The following is a 27,356-nucleotide window of genomic DNA, read 5'->3' as shown; positions in this document are numbered from 1 at the left end:
TAAATAACAATCATTTTTAGTGACTGAGAAGCTTACATTTATTTTTTATTTACATTTTTGTGAGATACGTTGTTTTATTCGTGGTTTCTGATGTGAAGCACTTTGGATACCTGCTGGTAAATGCTATATAAATAAATGTTTATTTATTTATTGATGTTAATAATAATTAATAAACACACTTACATCATGGTTGCAAGAATATTACAGTAACATTATCAGTATTTATCAAGTTCCATTTTCAATAAAATGAAAAAAGTGTTGCTGAAGTCATGTCTGCCAAAATTATATTTACAAAAAATAAAAAAAATTAAATTAAATGAAAGTTTTATTCAACATGCACTTAAATTGTAATCATATAAATTAAAACACACACAACTTTAAAAAATAAAGTAATTTATTTAGCTGGGTCAAGATGCAATGAAACATGTTTACTACAAAATTTAAAATGATATGCATATTTATGAGGATATCAAAAATACAAAAATAAAACATCATAAAAATAGCATGATATGCAGTGATTGTAACCTATCTCCTTTAAGAATATAACAGTGTTGACCCTGTGTCAGGGATGTAATTTTGGCCAAAAGAGTGAATTTTACATAGTGATACAGTATTTTCTGAAGTCTGAGATGGAGGAGCAAATCCAGTGTCAGTTAAAGTGAGTGTATGGAAGTCTTAAATCCACACAGTCAGTCATGCTTCAAGATGCATGACTGCAACACAGATGCAGTGACAGCAGATCACTGTTTGCTTGTCCTGCTGCACTAGTCAAATGCTGCAGTCTTCTCCCTGGCATCCTGTTGACACACCTCTCTGTAGTTCACCTTTTATAATTGATGTTTGCTTCAACTAGGATGAGAAACAAATGTATTAGAGCAGGGTCATACTGATGCATAATGCAGTGGTTGATAACAACTTTCTGTGGTGATGTCAAAGCATGAACAAAGTGAGCACAACAAGTGGGTACAAGTGCTTTGTTTAGACTTATGGTTTGGAAAACTTGCAGAGAAAAACTTGGAGCAGTTAACCAAGATACCTGAGTAACCTTGCTTTTTTATTAGGCACACTAGCAGCAATGTCCGTCTGCTGGTCTGTCTTTTCGCCACTTTTGTGCAGACTGAAACATCTCATATCTGGATGTATTACCATACAATGTTGTACAGACATTTGTGGCCCACAAATGATGACTCGTACTGACTTTGGTGTTACCCTGGCTGTTACTATGCATGCCAACAAGCTAAACTAAAATGGTGAACGTGGTTTGTGAAGAGGCTAAATTGAGACTTGTTCAACCTGGGGAAAAAAGTTATGATGTGGAAAAATAAGATCTTTCATGGGTTGAGAATTTCCATCCATCCTATCATACTCCACTGGACAGACCTAAAAAATGCATGATTCACATGACCGGAATGACTCATTTTTGCTAGTGTGTGTGTATATCAGAAAGCATATCTGTGCACTGTACATTGTTGACACATTGGCAGAATTTTCAAGCCTTGCTTACTGGTATAATCCTGCGGTGCCATGGGCCTGGACAGGACTTTTCTGAGGGCGTCAAGCCACTCCGTCTGCTCCCTCTCCTGCTCGCACATGAAGACGAACTGTCGCTTTGGCGTCTCCACCATAACACCACACGTCCAACTGTTTCCCCGGGAATGCTTTGAGACACACTCCTTCACAGAGTAACCTTTGTTTGTGGTGCCGATGAAAATGACCCCTAATTCCTCTGCATCCTACTTTGACAATAATGGCACACATTCAAAAATAGTGGTGGGTAAAGTTCTTGAAAAACATCCTTACAGCAATGCACAGCAATAAAAGTCCTCACCAGCGGGCTTTTGAAGTAGAACAACTTCCTGTTTTGTGAGTCCAAAATAAACCACCTCTTTTTGAATGGCTCCATTTGCTGTTAAAAAAAAAAAAAAAACACTTTTAATGGAAACACTGCACTTAAAAATTTACAGTTTCCATCGCCTTCTATCATATCAATCCATTCTTTCTAAAATGAATGTGTGTGTGTGTGTGTGTGTGTGTGTGTATGTGTGTGTGTGTGTGTGTGTGTATGTATGTATGTATGTATGTGTGTGTGTGTGTGTGCGTGTGCACATTTGAGTATGTAAGAGGAACAGAAACACTTTCAATTGGGCTACTACTCTCACAAACGCCTTTCTCGATGCATACGTAAGTCAAAGCAGCAGTTGAGTACTGACAAATACGTGCAAAGATGTTGTATAAGAACATGTATCTGTACCTGTATATGTACCTGTATATGTCAATGACTTACCGATGGCCCTGTCTTTTCCATGTATCCCTCTTTGATGTAGTTTCTTGTTATCTTTGGTATTAGCTGACAAAGAGGCGCAAAGGAACACGTTTAAAACATGAAAGCAAAATTGCGTTTGACTGCTGAAAGTTAAAGTTCACTACATTTGCTGAAAGTAAACTGAAATATGTCTTTAAGTATTTAGATTGCATTTCAAATTCATCAACATCTAGGAAACATTTTGTCAGTTTATTCGGATTATAGAAGGCTTGATACCTACTTCTTCATCGCTTCCAGTCGGGTACGCCGTCTTCAGGTACGCATAGCGAGCAGCACGAATGGCGTTGTACCATGTCACTATTTCCTAGAGTAGAAGAAGAGACTTTGAGCTTCTCCACAGCCCTACAGCATGACCATATACGTATATATATTTTACAGAGACAACAAAACGCGGTTTGCGTCCAACCAAAAGTGCAAAAAAAGTGGAAAAGCCAATGCGACATACAAAGCATAGACAGGTGGTGCATCAACAGGGCAAGAAATATAGTGCAGTGAGTAAGACTCGTTGGTCACTGTTATTTATACTTTAGATGATCATACAGTCCCACCTCCGACCTCTCGTGATAAACATAGAGGTTCCTGGTGTGATTGCCTGCTGGATAACTGATCTGCAGCCCATGAGGATGACCAATCTTCTCTGGTTGAAAGGTGGCGTTTAGGTCTTTGATGGCGATTACAGCTTTTGGTCCTTTGGACTCCTGGATCACACGTTTATAAATGTAGACATTAGAGTTTGTAGAAATTTCACAACAACTGGATTAAATTAGCATGGGGCTCTGTGGGATGGCAATGTCGGTCGGCCAGTCCACTACTCTGGACTGGACTGAAATAACTCAAAAAACAATTGGATGTATTGCCATAAAAATGGGTTCGGACATTCATGGCTCCAAATGGTGAATTGTAATAAGTTTTCGTGCAGGCCTACTTTGGTTCCTGGGCAACTTTTGAAGCTAATGACCCTCCTATCAACCTCACTTGTTTAGTGCTAATTACCAAATGTCAGTTTGCTAACACTGAGCATGGTTAACATTATATCTACTAAAAATCACATGCTGACGTTAGCATTTAGCTTAAAGCTCCACTGTGCCTCAAAGTAATTAAAGGAGGAAAGAGATCCAGCCAAATCAATGCTCATGCTTTTACATTACACACATAAGAAATATTAATGTCAACTCCACATCTTCTAGCAATAAAACATTTACATGGTTTAATTGATGTCATACAGTGCAGTTTAACTGTACCAGAGCTGCAGGAAACTCACATTTTCCTTGTTGTAGTAAGTCAGGGTAAATTCTCTCTCTGACAGTACAAACTTCCTCTTCAGAAACTGTGTGTTCTCTTTTCCTTTCTTCCACAGCATTCCTTCATAGAAACCTGGTATCAAAACCACGAACACATACTGAATCACAGGTAATTCACTACACACATACAAAAAATATCTAGGTTTTGGTCACGTAATGTTTTGCAAGGAGTAACAATTTGGCCAGCTTTCACTTCCTGTCTGTTATTGTTAACAGGTTTTTCTTGCACAGTGTGTGTATGAGGAACAAATTGTTCAGCTTATCACCAACTTAATGATAGGTGATATATATATAATGATGATAGATGTATGTTCTACAGTAGAGATGTGTTAGTCAACAATGAAAACATCACCTGTGGTGTATGAAAGTGGTGGATACTTAGTTTCTCCTGTAAATTCTCTCCTTTCATATTTCGCCCGAATCCACTGCTCTTTTAAAACACTGAGGTTCAAAAGGAAAAATACAAATATTATTAGACAGTTCTACAGAAAGACAACATTAGCTGCAGTATGACAAGATCACGGTTCATTAAGCTTTGATCTAGCAGCAGAAATTCATCAGTTTTTCACTTCTACAGTCAGTAGTTACACTTCTCTCTAGTCATTGAAGCATTGCCCTGTCAGCAGCTGGCACGCGTCAACAAATATTCCATCACAAAGACAGTTTTCTGAAGAAAGTCATCACCCTGGAAATGTACTTACACACAGTCATTTTCCTGGGGTTGATAGTAGTACGCTGGAACAGCTTTTTCCCACAAAGCTCTGACGCTTGCGTTGCCATTGGATTTCATAAACTTTCCGAGTTCCAAAAAAAAGAAACATGAAGATTACACATGGCCACAGCCATTTCATCCTTTCACCTGATGAGTACGTTATTGTAGCAATAGTAACCGAGATGGGGACCGTACCTCCACCAGCTCATCCTTCCAGAAGTCCAGCTTTATGGATTTGACCTTGTAGGACAGGCTGCGATGGACGCCAGAGCAGATTAGACATACAAACACACCGAGTTTGCAGGACGCCCATTCTGGATCTGAGTTGTGCAGAAGAAGTGGGATTCAAATTCAACATTTTGCACTCAGGGCCATATTGTCCTGCTAAGGGGCCCCTAGGCCTACTATATGACACCCTGTTCCTCTCACTCTGTGGGGATTCTATAATGTAAACCCATGCTGGAATGATACAGTCGCAGGTTTTGTGTCTATGAAAAAAACTGTAATAAAAAAGGTAGAAATATGACTAGTTTTCACATTAAAACTATTATCACAGGGACCTTAATGGGGTTAGAAAGGGCTTTTATCATTGCAGTTGATATTGAAAGTCTGACGGAAAACCTTGATAAACGCTGGCTCTTCTTGGCCATGAATACATTATATGGAGGAGATATTCTCATCAAATAATTGTAGGTTTACCACATACACTTAACAGTGAAATGACTTTATTGCTTACCAGAAGCTCCGCAGTCAGCGCACCGAGAGTTGCCCGGCCTCTCTAATAGTTCCAATAACATCTTTTTGTTTCGCTCTGCCATTTCGGTGCAAAGTCACGGTTTCTTCTTAAACAACGATTAATGCCGCATTCTAAATTACACATGGTGGTCACATATTTTCAAACTTGGCAAAATGCAACCGACAAAATGTCTGTGATAATGTCCATATAAAAACTTCAAGTTGTGACAGAGAAGGATTTGGATGTTGCGACACAGCGCAGACGCGGAGCTCCGTCCTCCTCTCTGTCGGAAACAGTGAGTCGCTTCGGTCGCAGGGGATTGTTCTTTACAACGCGTTCTTCCTCTGTTCAGTGCTCTCCCAAATACAAATGCGGAGAGAAGGCGTTCATGCATGCCTTCATAACTAAACTCACCAGAAACCAGTCGACCCACATACATGAAGCACTTCAGGTTAATGTCAGCGGCCCAAAATACCATCCAGTCAATTACACTGAAGTCAATTCAGGAATCCGGATATACACAATATTTTGTATTTAAACAAATACATGGTGAGACAATGTCTTTATTTATTAAGTTGTTATAAACCTTTATTTGGTCCCAACAAACCCACTGTGAATAATGTGTACAACACTTAAAAAATATCAAATTATTGAAGAAAAAAAACACACTATAATGAGAGTGAAGGGGATTTAGGGCTTACAAATATAGTGGAACTTTCTGTCAAAAGCATTTATGAAGTACAAGATCCTGAGTGCATCAACAGTACTTTGTGTGGTGAATGACACATTGCCTTTAAAAATTCTATTTTACATATTAATTTCTCACAAATCAATAATGATATATGCTTGCTCCTCAAAAGCAATATCTACTATAAAAACTCATTGTAAGATGAAAATCAAATTAATAAAAGAGGCTTCAATGTATAAAACCCTAACTGTACAAAAAACACACAGCTTAATATTACAAAAATCATATAAAGTAGAAATATTTAGTGCATTCTTTGAAAGCACCAAAAGATGTGCTAAAGCAGACAACATTTAAGTTCTTTTTGCTGTGTGCCCTTCAGGTAAGAATTCCTTTTCTGTATTCAGTGATTCAGTCATTTCCATCTTTCATATGGAGAAACTTCACCCGACAGTCCTTTGTGCACAAACACACCTCTGACCAGCTTCCCACCTCATATCTAATGTATGTTGTTGCCCAACAATTCATCCATTCGTCACAATACAACCTATAAATGTGCTCCTTCTCCTAATTTAATAACCAAAATTGGACTTTAAAAGTGGAATTTAAAGGGTAACATTTGTTCAAGGCTTCGGTGTGATCCTAATGACACGTCTGATCTCCTCTATGCTTCAGGGGAAGTCTTCAGCAAGGTGCTGTAGAATGCTCTTTTCAACACCCAGATGGATTGCATTGAGGTAGTGTAGGAACCTGGAGGAGGGTAAAAACAAAAACAACTCAGTATTCGGCACAGTCTTGCATACAATTCAGTTTACACTTCATATTATGCTTTTTGGCTTTATCCCCTTTATTGTGTGTACACACTTACTGTATATAGTATCTATACATACACACACTACAGGTTTACAAAGTAAAAAAGCCCAAAGTACACCCCACTTAGCATTTTCAGAGAGAAAACACTGTTCACAAACAGGTCTATTATAGTCTAGCTTTTACTTCCGTGACTTTCCGTGCATCACTTTGTAACATTATAATGCTCGCCTAGCTTCTAGCGTGGCACACCCTCATACTCTGCGTCTGAATGGCAGCAATGTTCAGTGCAACAAACATATGGTGTTTTTTTAAACAAAACCATGTAAACTTATTCTGGTGTAACCTCTAAATACAATTATGAACTTGAAAATGAGCATAATGTGAGGACTTTAACACGTTTAATGTAGCCTGGCAGTTAAAAAGCAAACCATAGTTTCTGCATGCTCACCTTCGTTTAACCTTGCCCTGCTCCTTAAGCTGCTCTGATCTGCAGATGGTGCGAAGGGCCGGCAAGTAGTCCAGAGCAGCTGCTGGTCTGTTGACCTGAGTACCAAACACTCCTCTGAACATCAGTCTCTCCATCACTTCTCTCCTCCGCTGGACCAGCCTGAAACATATCAATACACATCACCTTTCTTTGAACTGCTTCAACTTGTCAGACAGAATTAATTATGTGACCAATATAATACTGATTGAATGAAGTTTATATGGTCCAAAATATTTGTAAAGAAAGACTAGTAAGACTTACTGTGGTTTACAGGGGCCGTCCTGAGTGAAGCTGTAACCTTCCTGATGAGCAGCTACAGGAAGGGTGAGTTCTGCTGTAGCCTCCTTTCCTATCTCCCCTTCTAGTTGTTGGGCTTTGCTCCAGGCCTCTGCTACTGAAAACCGACACTTGTAGAAGCTCAGAGCCTCCACAGCAGCCGGGATCTCCAAGAGGTGCTCTCCTCTCACCCAGCCTCCTCTGTCAGTCTCAACCCTCGACTCATCTGTCATCCCGTCTTTCACCGCCGCACCAACAGGTGACATTCTTCTGCGATTGTCATCCCCAAATGGATGAACAAGCAATGAGGAGTCCATGTATGACATATTGTCTAAAAAGTCAGCTATTGATTCTAGACACTGGGAGACTGGGAGACTTTTTACTCTCTCCTCAGGAGTCAGTGGCTTCCTCTTTACAGACTCTGAAACTAAACTCTCTTTGACGTCCTCATTAGCCTGAGGAGCGTCCTGTGGCTTGCAAAGAGAGAGAAAACTGTCTTCTGAGTCAGAGTCCAGACCATCCTGGTCTGGTATACTGTGCCGCTTCTTATTCTTCCTCATTCTGTTGGACATTTTAACTGGACTGTCATTGTCGGAGCCATCCTCAGACTCTGTCGTGTGCAATACCCTTGTATGGGATGGCAGCTCTTTTAGATTAACTGATGGATGGTCCTGTGATGCAGAAACAGATTGCTCCGGTTTGCGGATAGAGGTAGTTAACTGTGTGAGTGGTAGAGGTAAGAGTGTCTCCATGTTGGAATAGAGCAGGTCGACTCCTCGTCGCTTGCAGTTTGTTAGCAGCTCCCAGCATAACGTCTCTTCCACCAGACTCCGGCTCTTTTGAAAAAAACGTACCCAGTCAATTACGTAAGTACAATAGGAAAAACAAAGTTACAAGTTTTTACTCTAACCCCGTCTAAACAGTGTTACTGTAGAAAGTAAATGAAGAGTTTACCCTGAGCAGGTCCCAAATGTCTCTCTCATGTTCAACATTCAGCAGACCCAGCATGCTCTCTGTGCAGCCGGTGTCACATAGAGGCAGAGCGGATGGGACAGTCACTGAACACACTGATATGCCTGCTCCCTCTTCATCAGTCTCTGGTTTGAGTTTAGCTTTTAATGTGAATGAGGGGAAAAATACTTACGTTAAACAAATTTTTATTTATTATAACAATTTGTATTGCACTTTTCTTAACAGTTACAAAGTACTTTAAGGATGAGTGCAGAATATAGAGTTATATTAATCTAGATGGGATGAAATAAAAGGCTTGAATAACTTTCTCCAGGTCAAAAGCAAGAATATATAAAGTGATTTTAAAAATACTTATTAGTTATTAACATATTCAAAAATTAAATTTAAAGCAAAATCAAGTTAACATTATTTTTCCAACTTTTTTTATTTTTTATTAACCTGTCCATCTCATCTCCCTACCATTTCTGCCACTGTGCGTCAACGGTCTGGTAACGAGGCGGCCTCCTGCGCTGCGAGTCCAGAACTGCAGCTGCAGTAAACTCTGCCTGATGTCACATCCATTGAGTCTGAGCAGGGAGCTGATGTCCAACGGGTCCGTCCTTGTGTCCTCTGTCAGACACAACAGCCGCAGAAAGCTGCCAACATTCAACTGTACCAACGAGAGAAAGACTGAAATCTGACTTATGCACAAACATATATTGGATAACTGATCTCCTCCACTTGATTAGCATCAAAAGATCCAGCCACATTAAAACAACCAATACAGTCAATATGATCCAACAGTAAAACATTTATAAAACAAAAAAAGTGGCAAGAGCGCTTCTGGTATCCTTTCATGGAACAGAATAAAGTACATGGAAAAAAGGAAGAATAATGACTAATAAAGTCACAAAAAAAACATGTTGTAGATGTGCATCGTAGCTGTGTATCGGCTTGAGCCTTTCTCAGGGCAGGGCGAGCTACTCACCACTGACGGCGTTTGGAAATAGATCTCTTCGAAGTTTCCATCAAACATGGTGCTGAAGGCAGGATCTACAACACATGTAAGATTTGATTTAAACTCAAAGGAGACGATGGAGTATAAACATTTGACCTTTCTCCTTCTACTCACCGCTGGTGGTCATGATGACTGGCCTCTTCGTAGTGGTCATAAATGTCTTGATGGCAGCTAGAAACCCTGAGTCATCGTCAAAAATAACATCCACTTCTTCAAACAATATTAGGGAGGTGGCTGTCTTCTTGCTTGGTTCATCATTGTTCTTTTCTCTATAGGTGGTAGCTGTTGGTGATTTTACTGCAGGGTCTTTATGCGTACTGGCACATTCTTTTGCTTTTATGACTTTCTCGGAAGAAGCTTTTTAAAGAGATAAGGCAGAGAGAGAAAAATAGCAATATATTTACTATTTAAGTCCTAATTACAACTTTTCTCATCATGTAAGAAACCATAAGTAAACAATTGACACATTGAACTTATAATTTACCAGTCTGTTCATTCTTCTTAGTGTTAGGTGTCTCCTTGGTTGTGGGTCGACCCATTTTGAAGAAGTTAGCTAAAGAGGCGGGAGCCAGGCCTCCTCTTTTAGCACCTCTTGGGGACCGGGGATGTTTCCTCGGAGAGGAAACAACCCTACGAGGAGAATGAACCTTTCCTGGAAGATGAAGAACATGATGAATGAATTTCCAACAGTACTTATTCATCTTATAATAATCCAGCTGTATACAAATCAAATCACATGCAAAATATGCATAAAACAGATCCTGTCACAAGCCAGCAACTTACTAGAAACAGTGTTATAAAGGTTAGCTCTGTACATACTGGGCGAGGATCCAGGCTTTAGAGTGCCAGCACTGCTGCTTGGGCCGCAACTGTTGAAGTAGGTGGGTTTGTTGGCGTTGACACCCTGACTGTCCACCTGGTGTGACTGGGTGGCTTCCTTTAGCTGAGACAGAATTAGACGGCCACTCCGCTGAGATGAAGCATTCACCTCAAATACCTTGGAAGACCATACGGAAGTTAGGAAATGAATGCTTATTCCTACACAGATGTCAGTTATGGACCTTAAAGCTTTTGTACCTTAAAGCCCAGCTCCTGGGCACAAGCATAGACTGCAGCAGTCTTTCCTACTCCGGTGGGTCCTGTGATAAGCATTGTATTACACATGTCCTCCCCATCCTGGAAGTCTTCTTCTCCGCAGTCCCAGTCTCCGTCTGGACACAACGACCATCATGTAGTCAACACAAACATGCATCAAGCCAACAGCAGAAGTTATGGAGAGAATAAAAAACTCTCTAATGTCCCACCATTGCTGCCATCCTCTTGTTTCTTGTCTTTCTGCTTTTTTCTCTCTTCTTGGTCTGTACGGAGTTTCCATTCCTTAAGCCAGCTGTACAAAAAAAATACAATAAAAAAAGAACAATGACATTTTTGTTGTTGATACAAGGTCAACAGCGGTCTCAAGCCCATATCGGGCACATTTACATAATGGGGTGATACCATTTAAGAAGTAAAGCATAAAACAAATAAAGTGGCTTCTGTTTTTTAAAGTATAAACTGTAGGTGCAATGAAATTAAGCAGTTTAGTTCCTCACCTGTGCAGCCTCCTCACTGAGGCAGTGTTGCCTATGATGTCGCTGGAATGCTGGGGCTGATATTTGTCTGTCCATAAAACATCCTCCTTCACCACATCTGTAGAACAAACCATTTCCTACATTACTTACAATAGCCAATCAATTCAGCAGACACCAACTGTACTAATTTGGCAAACATGTTAACTGACTATGTTTACAGAAGAAAGTGGTCAGCACGTGAAATTAAATGAGAATTAAAGTCATAAAAAAAAACTGAAGTCATTTAAAAATTAAATCACAAACGGGGTGAATCGATATTGTGATTTTATAACTTTTTATCGTGCAGGACTACACACATTAATTAAACTTTTTTGGCCTTATTCCAAAAAAAGACAATATTCTGACTAAGCTGTTTACATAGCTAATGAAAATCGATAGTAATTCACTAATATTCCTGTTTACATGAAACTGTGCAAAACAGGATTTTTTTTTCAACGTTTTCCACCCGTAGCGGATTGTTCGACAGTGCAAACACAGCGTCCCTCTTTCATTCCTTCATCCACCTAATTAAAAAGGTCAGCGTTGGGATGTTTGCGCATATCCAAAAACCTGTGGGTAAGTTTTTCACAATATTTAAAAGTAGCTGTGTTTTTTTTTCCCTTCTTTTGAGCATGTATCTCTATTGCAGCCGGACTCACTTAACTGTTGGCTAGTTGGTTTGTGACGTACAACAACTGTAACAACACACAGAATGACCGTAAGTCGTAAACAGGCTGTAAACTGCGGTAAAAAACACAATTGAGATGCATATTCTGAATGCACTGTATACATGTCCTAAAAATGCCTCTAAACCCTGAATAATACTTGCAAATCCCACATGTATTCATTGGAAAATACTAAATTCGGAAAAAGGCAATATAAGGAATATGCTGTTTACATAACCTTTATAAAATATGGAGTAATGTCATACTCTGAATAATAGTAGAATAATAGTGTACATGTTTTTTCCTCTCATGGTTTTTTAAATAATTCTACATTGTCGTGGTGGAGTCAATGGCAGGAGCTCTATTTTTCATTAAGTACTCCAAGCACTAAACCCTTACTTCTTAAAGTTTGCCCACACACTTTAGTATAAGTATTGTTTACTAATCCCACAGTTCATATAGTTATAATAAAAAAATGGGTGATTCAGACCATAAAACTTGATACCTCACCTTTTTTACCAGGGTTCTCTCCCAAAAGCAAGTCATCAATCACAATCACAGAGTCATCTTCAGATTGGATGGGAACAGTTTTGATTGAAGGCTCGGCTATCTCATCCGCCCCGTTCTCTGGCCTGGATCTCCGAGCTCGTCTTGAGCGCCCCCCCCTTTTTGTTGGCTTAGGGTCGGAATTTTTTTCTTCTGCACAGTTGGCCCGTTGCTTCTTTGCCAGCTTGACTGTCATTTCCCCCTCATCGTCCATCCTCTTCCTCTTCCCTCCTCCTGGTTCAGCTGGCAGTGTTGTGCTTGTGACTCTGGTTAGAGCCTCTGGTTCTATTAAGAAATTAAGAAACATGTATTGGATGTTGAGAATCATTTGGATTTATTCTTTAATTTTATGTCTCTAATTTTGGCTGGTTTGTAAAACCTTAACTGATTAATACTGCCCAAATATGTGTGCTTTCAGGGGACAATGGATTACTTAGAAAGTCATGAGCACTTGTGCAAATTATTTTCATGTAGATGCCAGTAAATAAATATAGGGTGTACTGAAATTGAGCTACAGCTCTACTTTTTTAATCCAACTGACCTGAGGCTATGCACTGCTGCTGGTGGTCAGTGCGTCTCTTTCGGAAGCGAGTCATGAACATCTGAACAGGGAAGGGTGAGTTAGAGGTGCTGACCTCCTCCACTAGAAGCCGGCAAACACTTTCAGAGATCTCAGGCCTCCAGCCAGAACCCTTCAAATGAAAACAATAATATTACTAAATGTTACATCTGCTGTTTAACCCCCCCTCCCTGTAGCTCTGCTGGGTAAAAAGTCCTTGGAACAAGAAGACTTGTTTTTGATCATTTATACAAGGTATACAACACAAAATTACAAACAAATTGCACTGAAATAAGCATTAAAGTGTTTGAAGCAGTCTCTCTCTTTTTAAGCCTTTTTAAATACAACATAGCTATGCTGGTAGACAGGTAGCAGCTACAAACTTCTAGTTCTAAGATAACGATTCTGCTAAACACATGATTAAATCATTACCTCCCTCATTAAAATAATTTCAACATACCCGTTCACAAAAGGCTCTACAGGCTGGTTCTGTCTTCACACAAAATGAGCCTCTAACGGACGGAAGTGAGTTGGATGTTTGGCACCAAAGCTCTTTCAGATGACACAACAATGAAGACTCAGGCCACAGTAGACTCCAAAGAGGGCAATCTGTAAGACACAACAAAATGTACTACTTGGAAATTTATTTACTTGTCCTTCTTGATACATCTATAGCTACTACCCAACATAATAATAAAAGTACTATAATAAAAAAGTTTCCTTTTAAAACTGCAGGGTAGCTTGGGATATTGCACCTGGGTTCAATAAAGTTTTATCTTAAACTATAATCAAAAATAATCTATTTATTGATTATGTTTTGTATCGTTAATCTTAACATGCAAAGTAAAGTAAAAAGTAACATATTTTCCTTAAGTTAGTTTCCATCACTGTTAAGTGTACATTTGGATAAAGGAACAACTTACCATTTGATTGTTGCTTCATGTGAACAACTGGTTGAAAGGAGGAACAGGAGAGAGAGTAGGCCTCCTTGGTGGCAGCGGTCTTGGCTATCTGTTTCCTAAAGGACTCAGGAAGGCCACTCTTCAAGAACTCTTTGCGTGCCCTGAACTGCTCATCGTCCTGAGAGTTTTCAGAGCAGCTCTCATCAAAGATGGAAACCACCACGGACACCTTCTTCTCTTGGCCCAGCAAAGCCCCTTTGGAGCCTGTGAAAAGGAACACAGCACCTTTAGGTGAGATTTCAACAACAAGCTAAACAGTAAATTATAATAAAGATAACTATTATTATTATTAGAATGGGAAAGATTACCTGGGACAGCATTTGTCTCTTGTCCAACAGATTTGGCTTTTCCTAGAACTTCATTTAGACTGCGTAAAGGCTTCTTGGTTTTACTCTTTCCTGGTGCCGTCTGAGGAATAGCAGTCTGGTCCTCTTCCAGGCAGATGACAGAATCCTGATTAAAAAAAAAATAAACACAAGAAAAAGAGTAGAATTTTTATTTTTGTGTTGCATTTGTGAAAGTGGCCGATTGTGCCATTGTTGATCTAAAGCCGCCAGTGCTAATGTTGAGCTCATTAGGGTAAACAACTGTTAGATTATTGTTTCTGTTTGTGTTCAGTTTAGGGTTAGGGTTACACTTTAGATATTTTCACAAGACGGACCATTGAGAAAACAAGTGCAAAACGGCAAGTTCTATATTTCTGTAACAAGGTTGCGACTTTAACATGACCAGTATCCATATTATTCATGCATACATGTACAAGAAAACAGTTTCAAGATAATAAAAAATAGGGAAAAAGAATCATAGTTACATCAAACATGCTTCAACTATTGTGGGTGGGTTTTTTGTTGCTTAAATGTTTTACGGGCAAATGTTTGACAAGCCAGAACAAATGGACAGCAGGAATTTTTGCCTCAGCTTTTTAAGAAACAATAAAAAAGACATGCATGTACACCCCCCCTGAAATTAGTGATTCATCCATTGTGTTGGCCTTTAACTGTACCTCATCTTCACAGTAGCTCCTCTTGGTGGAGGCTTCAGTTCGTGACGAACGCCTTAAGCTGCCCTCATCCTTGATAGCAGTTTTTTTATTCTGCTGAATTGCTCTGGCTTTCTCCACCAACTTCTTTGCCCGACTCCTTTTTTTAGAGACAGTCGATGTCTGAAAAGTATCAGAGAGAATGTCATCCTCATCATACCATGATAAGGCCATAATTATGCTGTTTAAACATGTTCCTTGTCAAGTCTAATTTGTGAAAAATACAATACTTACTTTATTAGCTAGAGAAGTGTTTACGTCACTTCCACTTTCAGCCTGGGTCGTGGAAACATTTCTATGGACTCTAGTAAATTTAATCCTTATGAATTAGAAAACATTGAATTAGAAAAATAAACAACAATAAAAAAAAAAACATTAAACATCCAAAATTATTTTCATGGTAATAGTATTAAATCATAACTTTTTACATGTGTTACCTGATTGGACTTTCTTTTGTGTTAGATGGGCGTACCAGCTCTGCTACAAAGACTCCGTGTTTGGATTTGCGTATCTTTGGGGTGGACATCTTTGAAGGGATGTCATAAAGTAAAGCTGCATCGGCATCCTTCGACTTGAGTCTCCTGTTTTTTCTGATAGGGGTTGTTGGGGTGGCCTCCGGGGCTTGCCTCACCACAGTCTCTCTTCTGGACCTCCTTAGTGTTGGCATGGAGGGCGTTGAGGTGTGGGGAGGCTTCTTTCTTTTACTATCAACTTCAACAATTGGGGCCACTGTTTCTTCTGCCACCGCAGCAGTTGGTGGGTCGGTTACTGCCTCCTTTTCTTCTTTAGCTTTTATTCTGCCTTTTCTTACTGGTTTCTTTTTAGCTAATTTGTTTTCCTGAGAGGCAGCAGGGACTTGTTCAACAGAGGGTGGGATTATAGTGTCCTCTTCAGCAACTTCGTCTGCATCCTCCAAAGCCTTTTCTCCAGGTTGCTTTTGCTTGCCCTGTGTCTTACCAGGCTTGGTTTTGGACCCTTCCAGACTAGGCTGTTTAAAGGCAGACATGAACTGCTTCCTCTCTACCTCACTGCACTTGGGCATTGATTCACTCTCAAGCACAGCCAGTACTAGATCCTCCTCTTGAAGTACTACATTGGATTTACGCTTGATTGTTGAAGAGGGAGAAGGAAGTTGTTTTCTGGCCTCTGTGTGATGAGACAATACTACCTCTTCAGGGCTCATTGCCCCTTTTCTCCTGTTGAAGATAGAAGCTAACTTTCCCCCTGTCTTGGCTTCTTCCTGTTTGCGTGAGACTACATGCACTTCTGCCTGAATGGTGACAGTTCGGGGCGAGACTTGAAAAGGTGACTTCACAGAACCAACATTTACTTCTGCTTTGGGGATGTCCAACTGTTCAAGGTCCCATTCGTTAGCCTCTGTTGTGATATTCCTTGCATCTTCTTTGCCCTGTTCATCTTCCACGTCCTCTTCATCCCCACCTTGGCTCCGCACAAAATCTTCAAAGGAGATTGTGACCGTGCTATTGTTTAACTGAGAGGCCTCATCTACATTGACCTCCATACTAACATCACACAACGAGCTCTCTTTTTCTTTCTCCTGTGGTTCTGAACGTTCTGCTTTATTAGAATTCCTTGCAACAGTTTTGATCAGGTTTGCTTCATCTTTTGAAAGTACAATCGGAGATAATTCAATATTGTTAAGTTTAACACTGTTCCTACATTTAGAACCATCCTCTTCAGCCCTCTCAACACTGATGGTCTTAGTAGCTTTCCTCTCTGATTTTCCCCCAGTGATACAAGCCTCAGCACTAAGCTGGTCCATCAGGGATGCGGTATTACTGCCAAAAACACCACAGCTGCTGACTGCTTCTGAGTCTCCGCTTTTATGTGGTTCCTCTACACTAAGGCCGCTACCCTCCTCTGTGGAGCTTACAGGTTCAGCCTCCACAAGTTTTCTTACGGCTTTGCTGGCCTTTCTACTCCTTTTCTGAGATGGGTGTTTTACTGTTGCCTCTGGGCTGGTGTGTCTCTCTGCAAGCTGCGACGTCTGACAGTTCTCGTTTGACTGTTCAGGTGAGCTGGTCTTTTCTTTAGAGGATGGAGCCTTCCGACTAAAGTAGTCCATGATGTTGTTGGAGCGTGGAGGTGAAAAGGGTTGCTCCACAGGTTTGGGCACAGGAGAAAAATAGTTTGTGATTGTCTTGACAACAGGACTGACACCATCTTTGCGAGATTTCTTGCATGGCTGTTAAAGGATTGACAAAGTTAATCAAATAGTAAAATGCATAATGAATAAAAACACTTTACAACAGCTACTGCGTATGCTATATGGCCCAAATCAGTGTCATGGACATACCTGCATGTCAAAGTCCTCAATGACCGATGCCATAGCCACAACACCTGCCATAATTTGAGGAGACCTAACGCAAAAGGAAACATTGATTTGTACACGAGGAGCAGAGATAGTTTTATTATTATTAAAATATAAATTATATTTGTTTTGTTTGCCCGGTTATTATTATAGTTTTTAATATCCTTTCATGCTTCATCACAGTGAAAAACCACAACACTGAACAACAAGGTATGTGCATATTTTGACTAGACAAATGTACGTCACAATTTAAATCTATCAAAAATACTTAACTCAAAACCAAAAGCCAAGTTATCGGACATTGTTGACCATGTAAACAGCACTGTAACGTTACATTTCAAAGCTTATTTTAAAGCAGCATTAATAACATGGTATGCAAAAAGTTAAGTTCTGGTGAAGCAAATTCAGTGTCAAAAAGGATTATGTACAGAATATTTGCATGGACAGCAACATGAAATTTGATATTATTCATGACATGGCGCCCTGTAACGCTAGCTCTTAACGTCACAATGGTTTGGCCAAATGACCTGCAACCAAAAAAACAAAGGTAAAGGAAAACACTCACTGATAAAAAACGGAACCGGTAACTTTCTGCAACTTCAGAGACTGTCTTCTTGTCTTCTCTTATTCACTTCACCGAGAGTGTGAATGAACAACAGAGGTAACGTTCATGGTGTAAGGCGGACAGCTGTACGTTTCCACCAGACATTTCACTGTAAAACAACAAGCTAGCAGACTTCGGTAGATGTTACTCTCAAAGCAGCTCCGCTCCTCAACGGTCCCAAAAATGGTCCAAACATTTTCAACATGTCGGCCACCAACATAGGAACGCTAAGTGAAAAACGTTACACAGATATTTCCCAAACTGCTCCGAGCAGGAATTCAAAATATATGTTTCTTGACGTATATTGCTCTTTCAAAAACGCGCCAGACTTGTCGTGAATGAAGAGCGCCAAATCTACGTGCCCTTTGGCATGACCGAATTCCACCAATCACAGGACAGAAAATACCTCCGTCATCGCCGGACGTAATTTGCCCATAACAAACATGGCCTCTTTGGGTTTAGCATTGAATGGAAAGGAAAAGATGACAGCCACCTCTGCTGGCTGCTTCTAACTTTACCAGTGATCAAAATATGAAACACTGTGTCATTATTATATGAGTGGTGGATAGCAATACCACAGTGTGAAAATACTCTACATAACTGGGCCTATTTCAAAAGTATGTATACTGCATGTATATGTGTGTGTGTGTGTGTGTATACCCAAACACATCTATACACACACATACACTCGACTCATAAGATCTGGTAAATGTGTGTGCACACTCTTGCAGCACACTTTCACGGCCCAATTTGTTTACACACACACACACACACACACACACACACACACACACAAACAATCTGGACCATATTAACCCAGAGAAAACAAAAGACTGCTGGAAACAGTTGATTTGTATTCTATTTGTGAAAATACAAAAAAGTGTATGTAAAAACAGAATTTAATTAAATCAAACACCAATTCATTGTAACATTAATCCCTTTTCCCTAGAGGCTTAAGTGATTTATATATAATTTTTAATACGATAAAATAGGGTAATAAAAACGCGAATGCACCTTCCCGGCCGCCGTCGTGTCTCCGGCGTACCCGTTACTATCTTGACTTTACTCCTGCGCAGATCCCGTGTTTTGGCTGCCTTTTCCTCGCCCGTTTTACGGTCAACATGTCGGAATACAACGTGGTGCCGCCACCCGGATCCGGGGCCCCTCTCGGCGGACAGGCAGGTCTTGGGAACGGAGCTGGAGACATCAAGAAAGATGCGTTTGCGGACGCGGTGCAGCGGGCCCGGCAGGTGAGGGGATGGGGCAGGCAGGATGGAACATGTTTGGAGGGAGGTCTAGCTAAGTTAGCTTGATTGCTAAGATTGTTGACACAGCTTGACACACACGATTGATATTCTAAATGCACACATATTTACGATATTTATTATAGAATACTATGTTAACGCTACATTATACTAGCTATGTTAAGTGTTACAGCAGCCACTTCACAGAGAACATCACAAAAACAAAATTAGATGCAAAAATGAATTAAAAAGCCACATTATACACAACAACAAAGATAGACTATAAAAAATAGAAATTAAAGATTGGAGCATAATGTTGACTTTAATATGTACTGTACTGAATACACACTTTACAATACCAAGTAGATACTGCTAAAGGCTATGCAGTCTTTTGTAAGATGTTCAGTCCAATGTGTAGCTTATACACGAATATTAATATGTAGGCAGTGAGCACGCTTGAGGAGCAGAGTAGTAAAACAGTGTTTTTCATAGCTCAATTGTCATGGTGAATTGAACGTTGTTGTTGTTGTTTTTTAGATTGCAGCTAAGATCGGGGGTGATGCTGGTCCTCCCATGAACAACAACACTGCATCTGATGGCTTTCCATTCACTGCACAGAAACGACAGCTGGAGGATGCAGGTATCGTGACTGCACTGCTCAGTGCGCAGTCTCCTTGATCTACTGTGGCTTGGGTTGTGCTTCATTTGTGCGTGACAGTGAGTCGCTTTGGACTAAAGCGCCTGCCAAATGAACACATGTAAATGTTAATTACCTCTTTATTACATGCTTAATGGTGACTTTAGATGCAGAAGATATTCCCCCGTGCAGTCCTCCCAGACACATCACATCAGACACACACACACACACACAAACACACACACACACACACACACACACACACTCACAGGCAAACTCTATTACAGTAGACATCTGTTGTTTCCTCACCTGACAGATGAACCGGAGAGCAAGAAGCTGGCTGCACAGAGTGACTTAGATTCAGCCAATGCATTGTGTAAGTTCATCCCGCTATTTTATGCTCTGTTTTATTTTTGCTTTTTTAATGTTTTTAACTTACAGTTGACATTATTTAACATAAACAAGTTGTTTGCCCCTTTACCCTTGTCTGTCCATGCTTCCCCTCCTCTGTCAGCATCTCACAGTCCATCAGTAACCCAAACTCTCCACCTTGCGCTGTTTTCTCACTTTCTCTTTTATCTGTTGATGTTCCATTTCAGCTATTGGTGCACAGCTAGCTGCTCTTGCACAACAAAGGTGAGATCTTATAGCTTTCAGTTGATCGTAATGCAGAAGTATGCAGTCTTTATATCATGGCAGTGGAGACAAACCTGATTGTGGCAAAAATGTAATTAGAAAGTCTCCTATTGCATGATGCCTTGCCTCTTTTTCCCTCATTGTCTTCCTCGCTCGCTGATGGTGTCAGGCCCGCCCACAGCACAGAGGAGTACAGTGTACCAGACAGCATGGTGGGACTCAGTGAGTACAGCCCAACACTGTTTTGGCAAATATGGATGCCACTCTTTTTCTTTAATACAACACACAAAAAGATGCCCTACAACAACACAAATTTTCTCTTCGTCCCTAGTTATTGGCCGTGGAGGTGAACAGATCAATAAGATTCAACAGGAGTCAGGTTGCAAGGTTCAGATAGCTCCAGGTACTGTCTGAAGTTAGTCTAAACAGTAATCTACAGTTTACATTTTTATTATAGTTAACAATTTTATTTTGGTGTTTAACTTCTATGTTATATATAACTGCTCTGTGTGTGTCCAGACAGCGGAGGCCTTCCAGACAGGAGAGTCTCTCTCACTGGTTCCCCAGACTCTATACAGTAAGTATCAGGCTTTACGGAAGTAAGCTCATCGTAGTTTTGTGGAAGCTTCAGAATAAATGGGTTGCCCTGCGTACTTGTGTTTCCCCAATCACAAGATTTATCAAAGAATGTGAAACATTTCCCAAAGAATGATGCACTTTGTTTGAAGGCCCATTATGTAATGACATTTTTTAATTGGGTTATCTTCTATCAATCTAGTGACCTATTTCCTAATTGCTCAGTGTCACATGCCATTATATCAGCTTAATTACATGATTTTGTAAAATAGCTGTGTAGTAATTGGTCATCTCTCTCCGCATAGGAATGCCAAGGGGCTGTTGGAGGAGATAGTCTCACGAGGGAGGGGTACACCCCCTACTTATCACGAGTCCACCAAAGGGCAGAATGGTACTGTGCATGAGATAATGATTCCAGCTGGCAAGGCTGGTCTTGTCATTGGCAAAGGAGGCGAGACTATCAAACAGCTACAGGTATTTTGCATTGCTATTGCTTTTGCATTTTAGAAACGGTAGTTATCTTGATGGATATGTACTCAAAGATAGTTTTACTTAAGTCAAACACTTTTTATACACCAGTAGTGTCAATCATGAACATGCACAGAAACATAATCTTTAATTGTGTGATGTCCCAGGAGCGTGCCGGGGTAAAGATGATCCTGATCCAGGATGCCTCTCAGGGACCCAACGTTGACAAGCCCCTGCGCATTATCGGAGAACCCTACAAAGTCCAGGTACATTTACAAAATAATCTCATCAAGTTCAACTTATGTTTAACACTTTTATATGTGTGGTGCTGTGGTGAGTTGTCTCGTACTGTAATCATCGGGTTTGCCTTTTCAGCAAGCCCAGGAGATGGTGCAGGAGATTCTGAGGGAGAGAGACCACGGTGGCTTTAGTGAAAGAAATGATTTTGGCCCCCGAATGGGAGGAGGCATGGATGTGAGTTTGTGTAAGCAAAATTAGAAGTGGGCCTAGTTGTCTTTGAAACAAATCCAAGTTAAATAAAACAAAAAACTTCTGTTTTCCACTCAGATCCCCGTACCAAGACATTCAGTCGGTGTGGTCATTGGGCGCAATGGAGAGATGATTAAGAAAATACAGAATGATGCAGGCGTTCGGATACAGTTCAAACAAGGTAGGACCCTTTGATGACTTTCATCATCATGGTTGCATTTGTAATATTTATTTTGCATGAACAGCACATTCAGGATCTCAGTTTCTGTCTGATGCCACTGTCGAAGGAAGGGGCACTCATGGTCCCTGTACTTTTTTTGTTTGTTTTTTAACGAATGATAAATGTAAATGACCAAAACCAGAGCATAAACCTTATTATCAATTGTATACAGTTTATAACCAGCTGAATGTACTGTAATCCTGCATAATGATGAATGGCTATTTAATCAGGCAAATCCCTCACTGTGGTTAAAATTACCATGTACATTTTAATTGCACTTTTAATACACACTTTTATTGATCCCCAGTGGGGAAATTCAAACTTTTTTTCTCTATTGTTAGAACACGCAAATGCCTTTTCACATAAGTTTGTGTGTACAGAGCAGGTGGCATCTTGCTCTCTTTTTTGCTTTTTTATTAAATAATGAACTAACGTGCATTATTAGAAAAATATGTCTGAGCAAGGGGTGTGCCAGCAAACAGTGGCATGACAGCAGGAAGTGACGTGGCGTTTTTAGTTGTTGAACTGAGTGATTTTGACCAGTATGAGCAGGTAGCCTTCACCTGGCTTTTGTAAGGCCTTAAGTTACAAAGTTGGGTACAGATTTTCAGCACTACAAGTGACTCTTCCACATTAGTAATGTGATTTTAAAATATCAAAAATATAGCTTAATGCAGATTTAAATCTTCCTTACAGATGATGGGACTGGTCCAGATAAGATTGCTCACGTCAGTGGTCCCCCTGACCGCTGCGAGCACGCTGCCCAGATCATCAATGACCTACTGCAGAGCATCAGGGTCAGGGAGGAGGGACAGGGGGTATGGATCAGTCCTTCTCGCATGCAGCATGAACTGTCACAATGTCTACAACATGCTGTTTGCACACACCCTAAAATGTAGTAAAGTATCATCTTAATCATTCGAGCATAATAGTTAATGTATGGCAGCAGGCTTGTTGCAGATTTTCTTTTTAGTTTTCAAGCACGTTTGCGTCAGCAGTAAAATAACGTTCATGCTATAGTACTGAGGCTTTCTCTCCTCCATTCACAGGGCCCCCCAGGTCCTCCAGGCATGCCTGCAGGCAACAGGGGTCGAGGTGGTGGACAAGGCGGTTGGGGGTCCCCTGGAGGGGAAATGACCTTCTCTATTCCTGCCCACAAGTGTGGGCTAGTGATTGGCCGGGGAGGAGAAAACGTCAAGTCCATCAACCAGCAGACAGGGGCGTTTGTAGAAATCTCTCGACAGCCGCCCCCCAACGGAGACCCCAACTTCAAGCTTTTTATCATTCGGGGCTCACCGCAGCAGATCGACCACGCCAAGCAGCTCATTGAGGAGAAGATTGAGGCAGCTTACCATTCTAATTTGCAGTTTGACATCGGAAAGCTGACACTTTTCTTTGTTCTTCTTCATTTGATGTGTGATTATGTCATGTGTTTCAGGGTCCTCTTTGTCCTGTGGGTCAGGGGCCAGGTGGACCAGGACCTGCTGGTCCAATGGGTCCCTTTAACCCTAACCCATACAACCCCGGACCGCCTGGGGCACCCGGACCACCACAGTGAGTAGCTGCAACTATTAAGCAGCTGTCTGTATAGCTTTACTGTAGCATGTAAGTAGATAATGTTTTCATATAAAGGTTATAATCCTGAGAGGTTATTAATGATAAAGCGTTTATTTTCTCCTTAGTGGTGGTCCTCCGGGTCCTCACCAGTACACCCCTCAGGGCTGGAGCAACACCTTCCAGCAGTGGCAGCCTCAGGCACCCCATGACCCCAGTGAGTCACCTTTAACATCACTTCCTCTCCTGGCTTTCAGGGATCAATTTTTAATTTTTGCACATTTTAGCATTTGACTAAAATCATCAACCCTACTACAGGACTTTCATCGCAGGCTATATGTTTTACTGTATACCCTCCCAGTCATTTCAGATGAGTAATGAGATTTATTTTTCTAAATCTGGGAAGGTCAACAGGAGTTGGAAATGTTGTGATGAGTTGCACTGTCTTTACCTTAAGCAGCTCTGGCTAACCCTGTCTCTGTTTCCCCCCTGGTCTCCAAGCCCGGTCTCCAGGCCAGTAGCAGGGGCTCACCCTCACCCTATGAGGACCTCACCCCTCCACCCTGCATCTTTTCTAGGCAAGGCAGCAGCCAATGACCCCAACGCAGCCTGGGCGGCCTACTACGCTCAGTGCTACCAGCAGCCGTCGGGGGCTGTGCCAGCCCAGTACCCTGCTAACCCAGCTGGAGGTGCCCAAACTTCAGGGGACCAGACCCAGCCTGCCCAGACGGCGGGGGGCCAGCCAGACTACACCAAGGCCTGGGAGGACTACTACAAGAAGATGGGTAAGACTGCCAACAAACACCATATGTTCTTTTACCTTCTATTAACAAGCATTAACATAGCTTACTGATTTTTTTTATTGTATTTAATAGTGCTGAAATTAAATAATTGAAATGAATCACTTTATTTTAAGGACAATTGGTTGTGCATCAGTAAAACACAAAACACAAGAGTAAAACACAACCTACATGAACACATCATATAAATAATACTTAAATCATCTCAAATACATAATCAATTCAAAACTGTCAATGAAATAATCATTGTTTTTTAGTAAAACTGTCAACGTTTTTTTGGTTTAACTTTGTAATGTTGCATATCATACTAAATTTGGCTATTGCATTCTGCATTGTGTGCATCAACAGCAAAATCCACCACATCTAGTAGGCATTCTGGCTGGTTTGAGTATGCTAACACGAGCGGCTCTATATGAAAAGTGTCCTGAGATAACTTGTTGTGATTTGAAATTATAAATCAAATTAAAATTAAATTTATACTTAAACTGATTAGACTTAGTATGTAGATATAGATTTGGGAATGTGTTTTGTTCCAAAGGTGAACTATTGCTTGTCTTCAAGTCAAAATGAATGTAGTGATTAGCTGGGTCATGTCTCTCTTGTCTGTCAACTCCAGCCCAGGCAGGTGGCTCTGTCCCTGCAACGGCAGCTGCAGGAGCAGCAGCTGGAGGAGCAGCATCCACAGCAGGGGGCCAGCCAGACTACAGCGCGGCCTGGGCAGAGTACTACAGGCAGCAGGCTGCATACTACGGAACAACAGGACAGGCCCCCAGCCAGCCAGCCACTCCCCAGCAAGGACAGGTTGGTACTGAGACTACTGCGACGTTGTCATCATGTTTCTATGGTATCATTCTGTCTGCTGTTTCCATTTGATCTATCTGAAATTAATACATTTTAGATTTTATAATAAGTTGATCTTTGAGTGATCTTTACACAAAGTATGTGCTTCCTTCCAACCGTGTTTTTAGACGCAGTGAGAGTTCATGGCAGAAGGTCTTGGGAGAGAATCAGGAAGACGGGATAAAGAATGACGACCCTGAACTTAAGGCCAGAATCTAGCCTGTTTTTTTTATTTCTTGTGAGGGGAAATTAAAATCTTTCTCATCACCAAACACCACCTGGACACTTTTTAATAAAAATGTGAATTGAACAAACATTCTAGTGCTGTGCCGCTGAGGGGAGGGAGAAGACTGATTATCTCGCCATGACAGGGAAAATGGCTTCTTAATGCCGCTACATACATTTATATATGCCATTATGAACATGGAAGCCTTGAAACGCTTACTTTGTTGCAGAGAAATTGCCAATAAATCTATATTATCTTCCTTTAATTAACTTCTTAAGACTTCCCATTTTTAAAGCACTTCATTCCCATTTGTTATACATACTGCATTTCCTGAACATAGCTAATTGGAATATAATCACATTTGCTTAGTGTTTAGATTTTTTTTTTCTTCTATGAAATTGTCACCTTTCCCTCAGCTGAGGCTTGCATGATATTTTTTACGAGTTTTACAGTGTACAAATGAAATACTAAAGTGCTCATTCCTGCATGTGGGCTGACTAATATCTGCTGAAAGCTGTTAGAGGTAGATGACAAAACACTTCAAAAGTAAGGCACCTAAGAAAAAGCAGGGTCACCCTTCATCTGCAAAAACGGTTCAGTTGGTCTTCTGATAACATGCAAGTTATGTGAAAACTGATTTAAGTAGGAAGGCCACATTTGGCAGCAAATCTCCCTCAAATTCAGAAAACAACAACAAACTTTGTGCTAGCAAGCTACACGCTGAAAATGTTTATGAAGAAAATTTGGTCGTTGCACTAAGACAGGCCTGCTTGGTTCTTTCGGGTAATGATTGTAAAGATTTACAAAGAAAATGTTTACGGCATTTACAGCGTTTACGTTTTGGGACCCATTGGCGGGGATTTGCTATGGACAAAATAAACACTGTGATACACTGGTAAGAGCAAATTTCATTTAACCTTGTATCCAGCCAATATAAATAGCTCACATTACTGTATTGGGTAAACGGTCAACTTCATTTAATATTTTATGTGGCATTTTAGTTTTTTTTGCGGGGTGCAAATCTGCCACTGAATCAAGTTCCTTCCCGAGACCATTTTCAGTTCCACCTTCTTTGTGACCAAAACTTAGCGGCGCCCGAGATGATTGTGATTGGTTTAAAGAATATGAAACAACGCAGCGTTTTTTTTTTCTCCTATCCAGGAATGTATGTGTGGAGAGGCCGGACCTTACTAGGGCTGTGGAGACAGGTCTGGTAATGTGAGACTGCCAGCGTGAAGATCACTGCATAAAGCAATATGTTTGGTTTATGCTGGCATGATTTAAGCCTTTTCTTCTTTCCTCGTTTTGTTTTTAATTGTTGTCACACAGCCATCTGCTGTTAAAGCACCTTATTTTCCTCTTGAAATGTTTATTCAAGAGACGGGAAAAAATGCTTTAAAAAAAAAAAAAAACTGCAGGCATTAAAGGGCTGCAGGTCAGCGGCCGCTGCGTTGAGGAATAAACCATCTCTTAAATATGTGTGCCCGCTCTACCAACTGAGCTAACACGGATACAGGAAAATATGTTTTTTGTTTTTGTTTTTTATGTGATTAGCTTGGTGTGTACAATCCTACTTATCAGATTTTATACTTTTTAGAAATCTTAAAAGGGATTGTCAGACCAAACACATACTGCTCATGGGAATTCACTTTGAGGCAGTTGCATATCTTTTTTTGTCATGTAGTGACTTTCATGTGGAGGTTCTGTCCATCCCTGTAATTCATACAGCTGCAGGTTCTTCTACACTGGGAGCTAGGTTACATTCACTACTCATTCAAACCATGCTGTTTTTTCCTAAGGTTGCAAGTAATAGCTTTTAAGTTGAATAACTTTAGTTTTAATGGATGCCAACAAGAATGTGTTGATCTTTTCTTCTTCCCACAGTCATTCTGTGTAACAGAATGAAATGTAGTCTTCGAATGTGTTTCACTTTAAGATATAACGTAAATGTATATTATATTCAGCAATATAAAGCTGTTGGTTTTGGTTAGCAGAGATGTATCAGGTATGAATCTTGGATTTCTGAATGGCAGCTGTAAGCCTGCCT

At 40.6% G+C, this 27,356-nt stretch overlaps 3 protein-coding genes across 7 annotated transcripts; 1 reads left to right on the top strand and 2 right to left on the bottom strand.

Annotated features, from left to right (window-relative positions):
• Nucleotides 1–309: 309 nt before the first annotated feature.
• adap2 (ArfGAP with dual PH domains 2) lies at nt 310–5,368 on the bottom strand. Of its 2 annotated transcripts, XM_034895364.1 has the most exons (11): nt 5,073–5,367; nt 4,532–4,656; nt 4,326–4,417; nt 3,977–4,065; nt 3,585–3,697; nt 2,872–3,021; nt 2,544–2,627; nt 2,285–2,347; nt 1,829–1,906; nt 1,505–1,733; nt 310–849 (listed from the first exon to the last, which is right to left on the bottom strand). In XM_034895364.1, exons 1-11 carry the CDS (start codon nt 5,152–5,154, stop codon nt 821–823), a joined length of 1,134 nt encoding a protein of 377 aa, XP_034751255.1. In that variant the 5' UTR covers nt 5,155–5,367; the 3' UTR covers nt 310–820. The 2 variants fall into 2 exon arrangements, with proteins under 2 accessions (XP_034751255.1, XP_034751257.1); XM_034895366.1 differs by lacking the exon at nt 2,872–3,021 and having other exon boundaries at nt 5,073–5,368.
• Nucleotides 5,369–5,920: 552 nt separating this feature from the next.
• Nucleotides 5,921–18,010, bottom strand: atad5a (ATPase family AAA domain containing 5a). The gene is made up of 22 exons (XM_034894711.1): nt 17,581–18,010; nt 17,001–17,064; nt 15,121–16,889; nt 14,918–15,002; nt 14,648–14,806; nt 13,953–14,097; nt 13,606–13,848; nt 13,143–13,291; nt 12,665–12,815; nt 12,088–12,408; nt 10,895–10,991; nt 10,607–10,689; nt 10,380–10,513; nt 10,122–10,299; nt 9,787–9,954; nt 9,417–9,659; nt 9,273–9,337; nt 8,765–8,954; nt 8,288–8,445; nt 7,319–8,169; nt 7,019–7,177; nt 5,921–6,507 (listed from the first exon to the last, which is right to left on the bottom strand). Exons 2-22 carry the CDS (start codon nt 17,049–17,051, stop codon nt 6,429–6,431), a joined length of 5,478 nt encoding a protein of 1,825 aa, XP_034750602.1. The 5' UTR covers nt 17,052–17,064; nt 17,581–18,010; the 3' UTR covers nt 5,921–6,428.
• Nucleotides 18,011–18,623: 613 nt separating this feature from the next.
• On the top strand, nt 18,624–25,393 carry LOC117957923 (far upstream element-binding protein 2-like). Of its 4 annotated transcripts, XM_034894016.1 has the most exons (18): nt 18,625–18,869; nt 19,401–19,503; nt 19,817–19,876; nt 20,100–20,136; nt 20,306–20,358; nt 20,468–20,539; nt 20,656–20,713; nt 21,018–21,186; nt 21,348–21,446; nt 21,556–21,654; nt 21,748–21,850; nt 22,586–22,707; nt 22,939–23,232; nt 23,328–23,443; nt 23,572–23,660; nt 24,022–24,228; nt 24,860–25,044; nt 25,212–25,393. In XM_034894016.1, the coding sequence occupies exons 1-18, from the start codon at nt 18,741–18,743 to the stop codon at nt 25,218–25,220; spliced, it is 2,004 nt and encodes a 667-aa protein (XP_034749907.1). In that variant the 5' UTR covers nt 18,625–18,740; the 3' UTR covers nt 25,221–25,393. The 4 variants fall into 4 exon arrangements, with proteins under 4 accessions (XP_034749910.1, XP_034749909.1, XP_034749907.1 ...); XM_034894017.1 differs by lacking the exon at nt 18,625–18,869 and having other exon boundaries at nt 19,401–19,621; XM_034894019.1 differs by lacking the exons at nt 24,860–25,044; nt 25,212–25,393 and having other exon boundaries at nt 18,624–18,869; nt 23,945–24,228.
• Nucleotides 25,394–27,356: the final 1,963 nt, after the last annotated feature.

The sequence above is a fragment of the Etheostoma cragini genome, chromosome 15 (genome assembly GCF_013103735.1).
Source record: "Etheostoma cragini isolate CJK2018 chromosome 15, CSU_Ecrag_1.0, whole genome shotgun sequence".
NCBI classification, from domain to species: Eukaryota; Metazoa; Chordata; class Actinopteri; order Perciformes; family Percidae; genus Etheostoma; species Etheostoma cragini.
This window is presented reverse-complemented; position numbering and strand designations above follow the sequence as displayed.

Coding starts and splice junctions, on each gene's coding strand:
- adap2 (XM_034895364.1), bottom strand. CDS start 5,154: ATGGCAGAGCGAAACAAAAAGATGTTATTGGAACTATTAGAGAGGCCG. Junction 4,066..4,325: donor CCCCAGGAAAATGACTGTGT/GTAAGTACATTT, acceptor TTTGAACCTCAG/TGTTTTAAAAGAGCAGTGGA. Junction 1,734..1,828: donor TCTACTTCAAAAGCCCGCTG/GTGAGGACTTTT, acceptor TTGTCAAAGTAG/GATGCAGAGGAATTAGGGGT.
- atad5a (XM_034894711.1), bottom strand. CDS start 17,051: ATGGCAGGTGTTGTGGCTATGGCATCGGTCATTGAGGACTTTGACATG. Junction 14,098..14,647: donor GGAGCTACTGTGAAGATGAG/GTACAGTTAAAG, acceptor TTTTTTAATCAG/GATTCTGTCATCTGCCTGGA. Junction 10,690..10,894: donor TCAGTGAGGAGGCTGCACAG/GTGAGGAACTAA, acceptor TTTTTTGTACAG/CTGGCTTAAGGAATGGAAAC.
- LOC117957923 (XM_034894016.1), top strand. CDS start 18,741: ATGTCGGAATACAACGTGGTGCCGCCACCCGGATCCGGGGCCCCTCTC. Junction 20,137..20,305: donor GCTGCTCTTGCACAACAAAG/GTGAGATCTTAT, acceptor TGATGGTGTCAG/GCCCGCCCACAGCACAGAGG. Junction 23,233..23,327: donor TCATTGAGGAGAAGATTGAG/GCAGCTTACCAT, acceptor CATGTGTTTCAG/GGTCCTCTTTGTCCTGTGGG.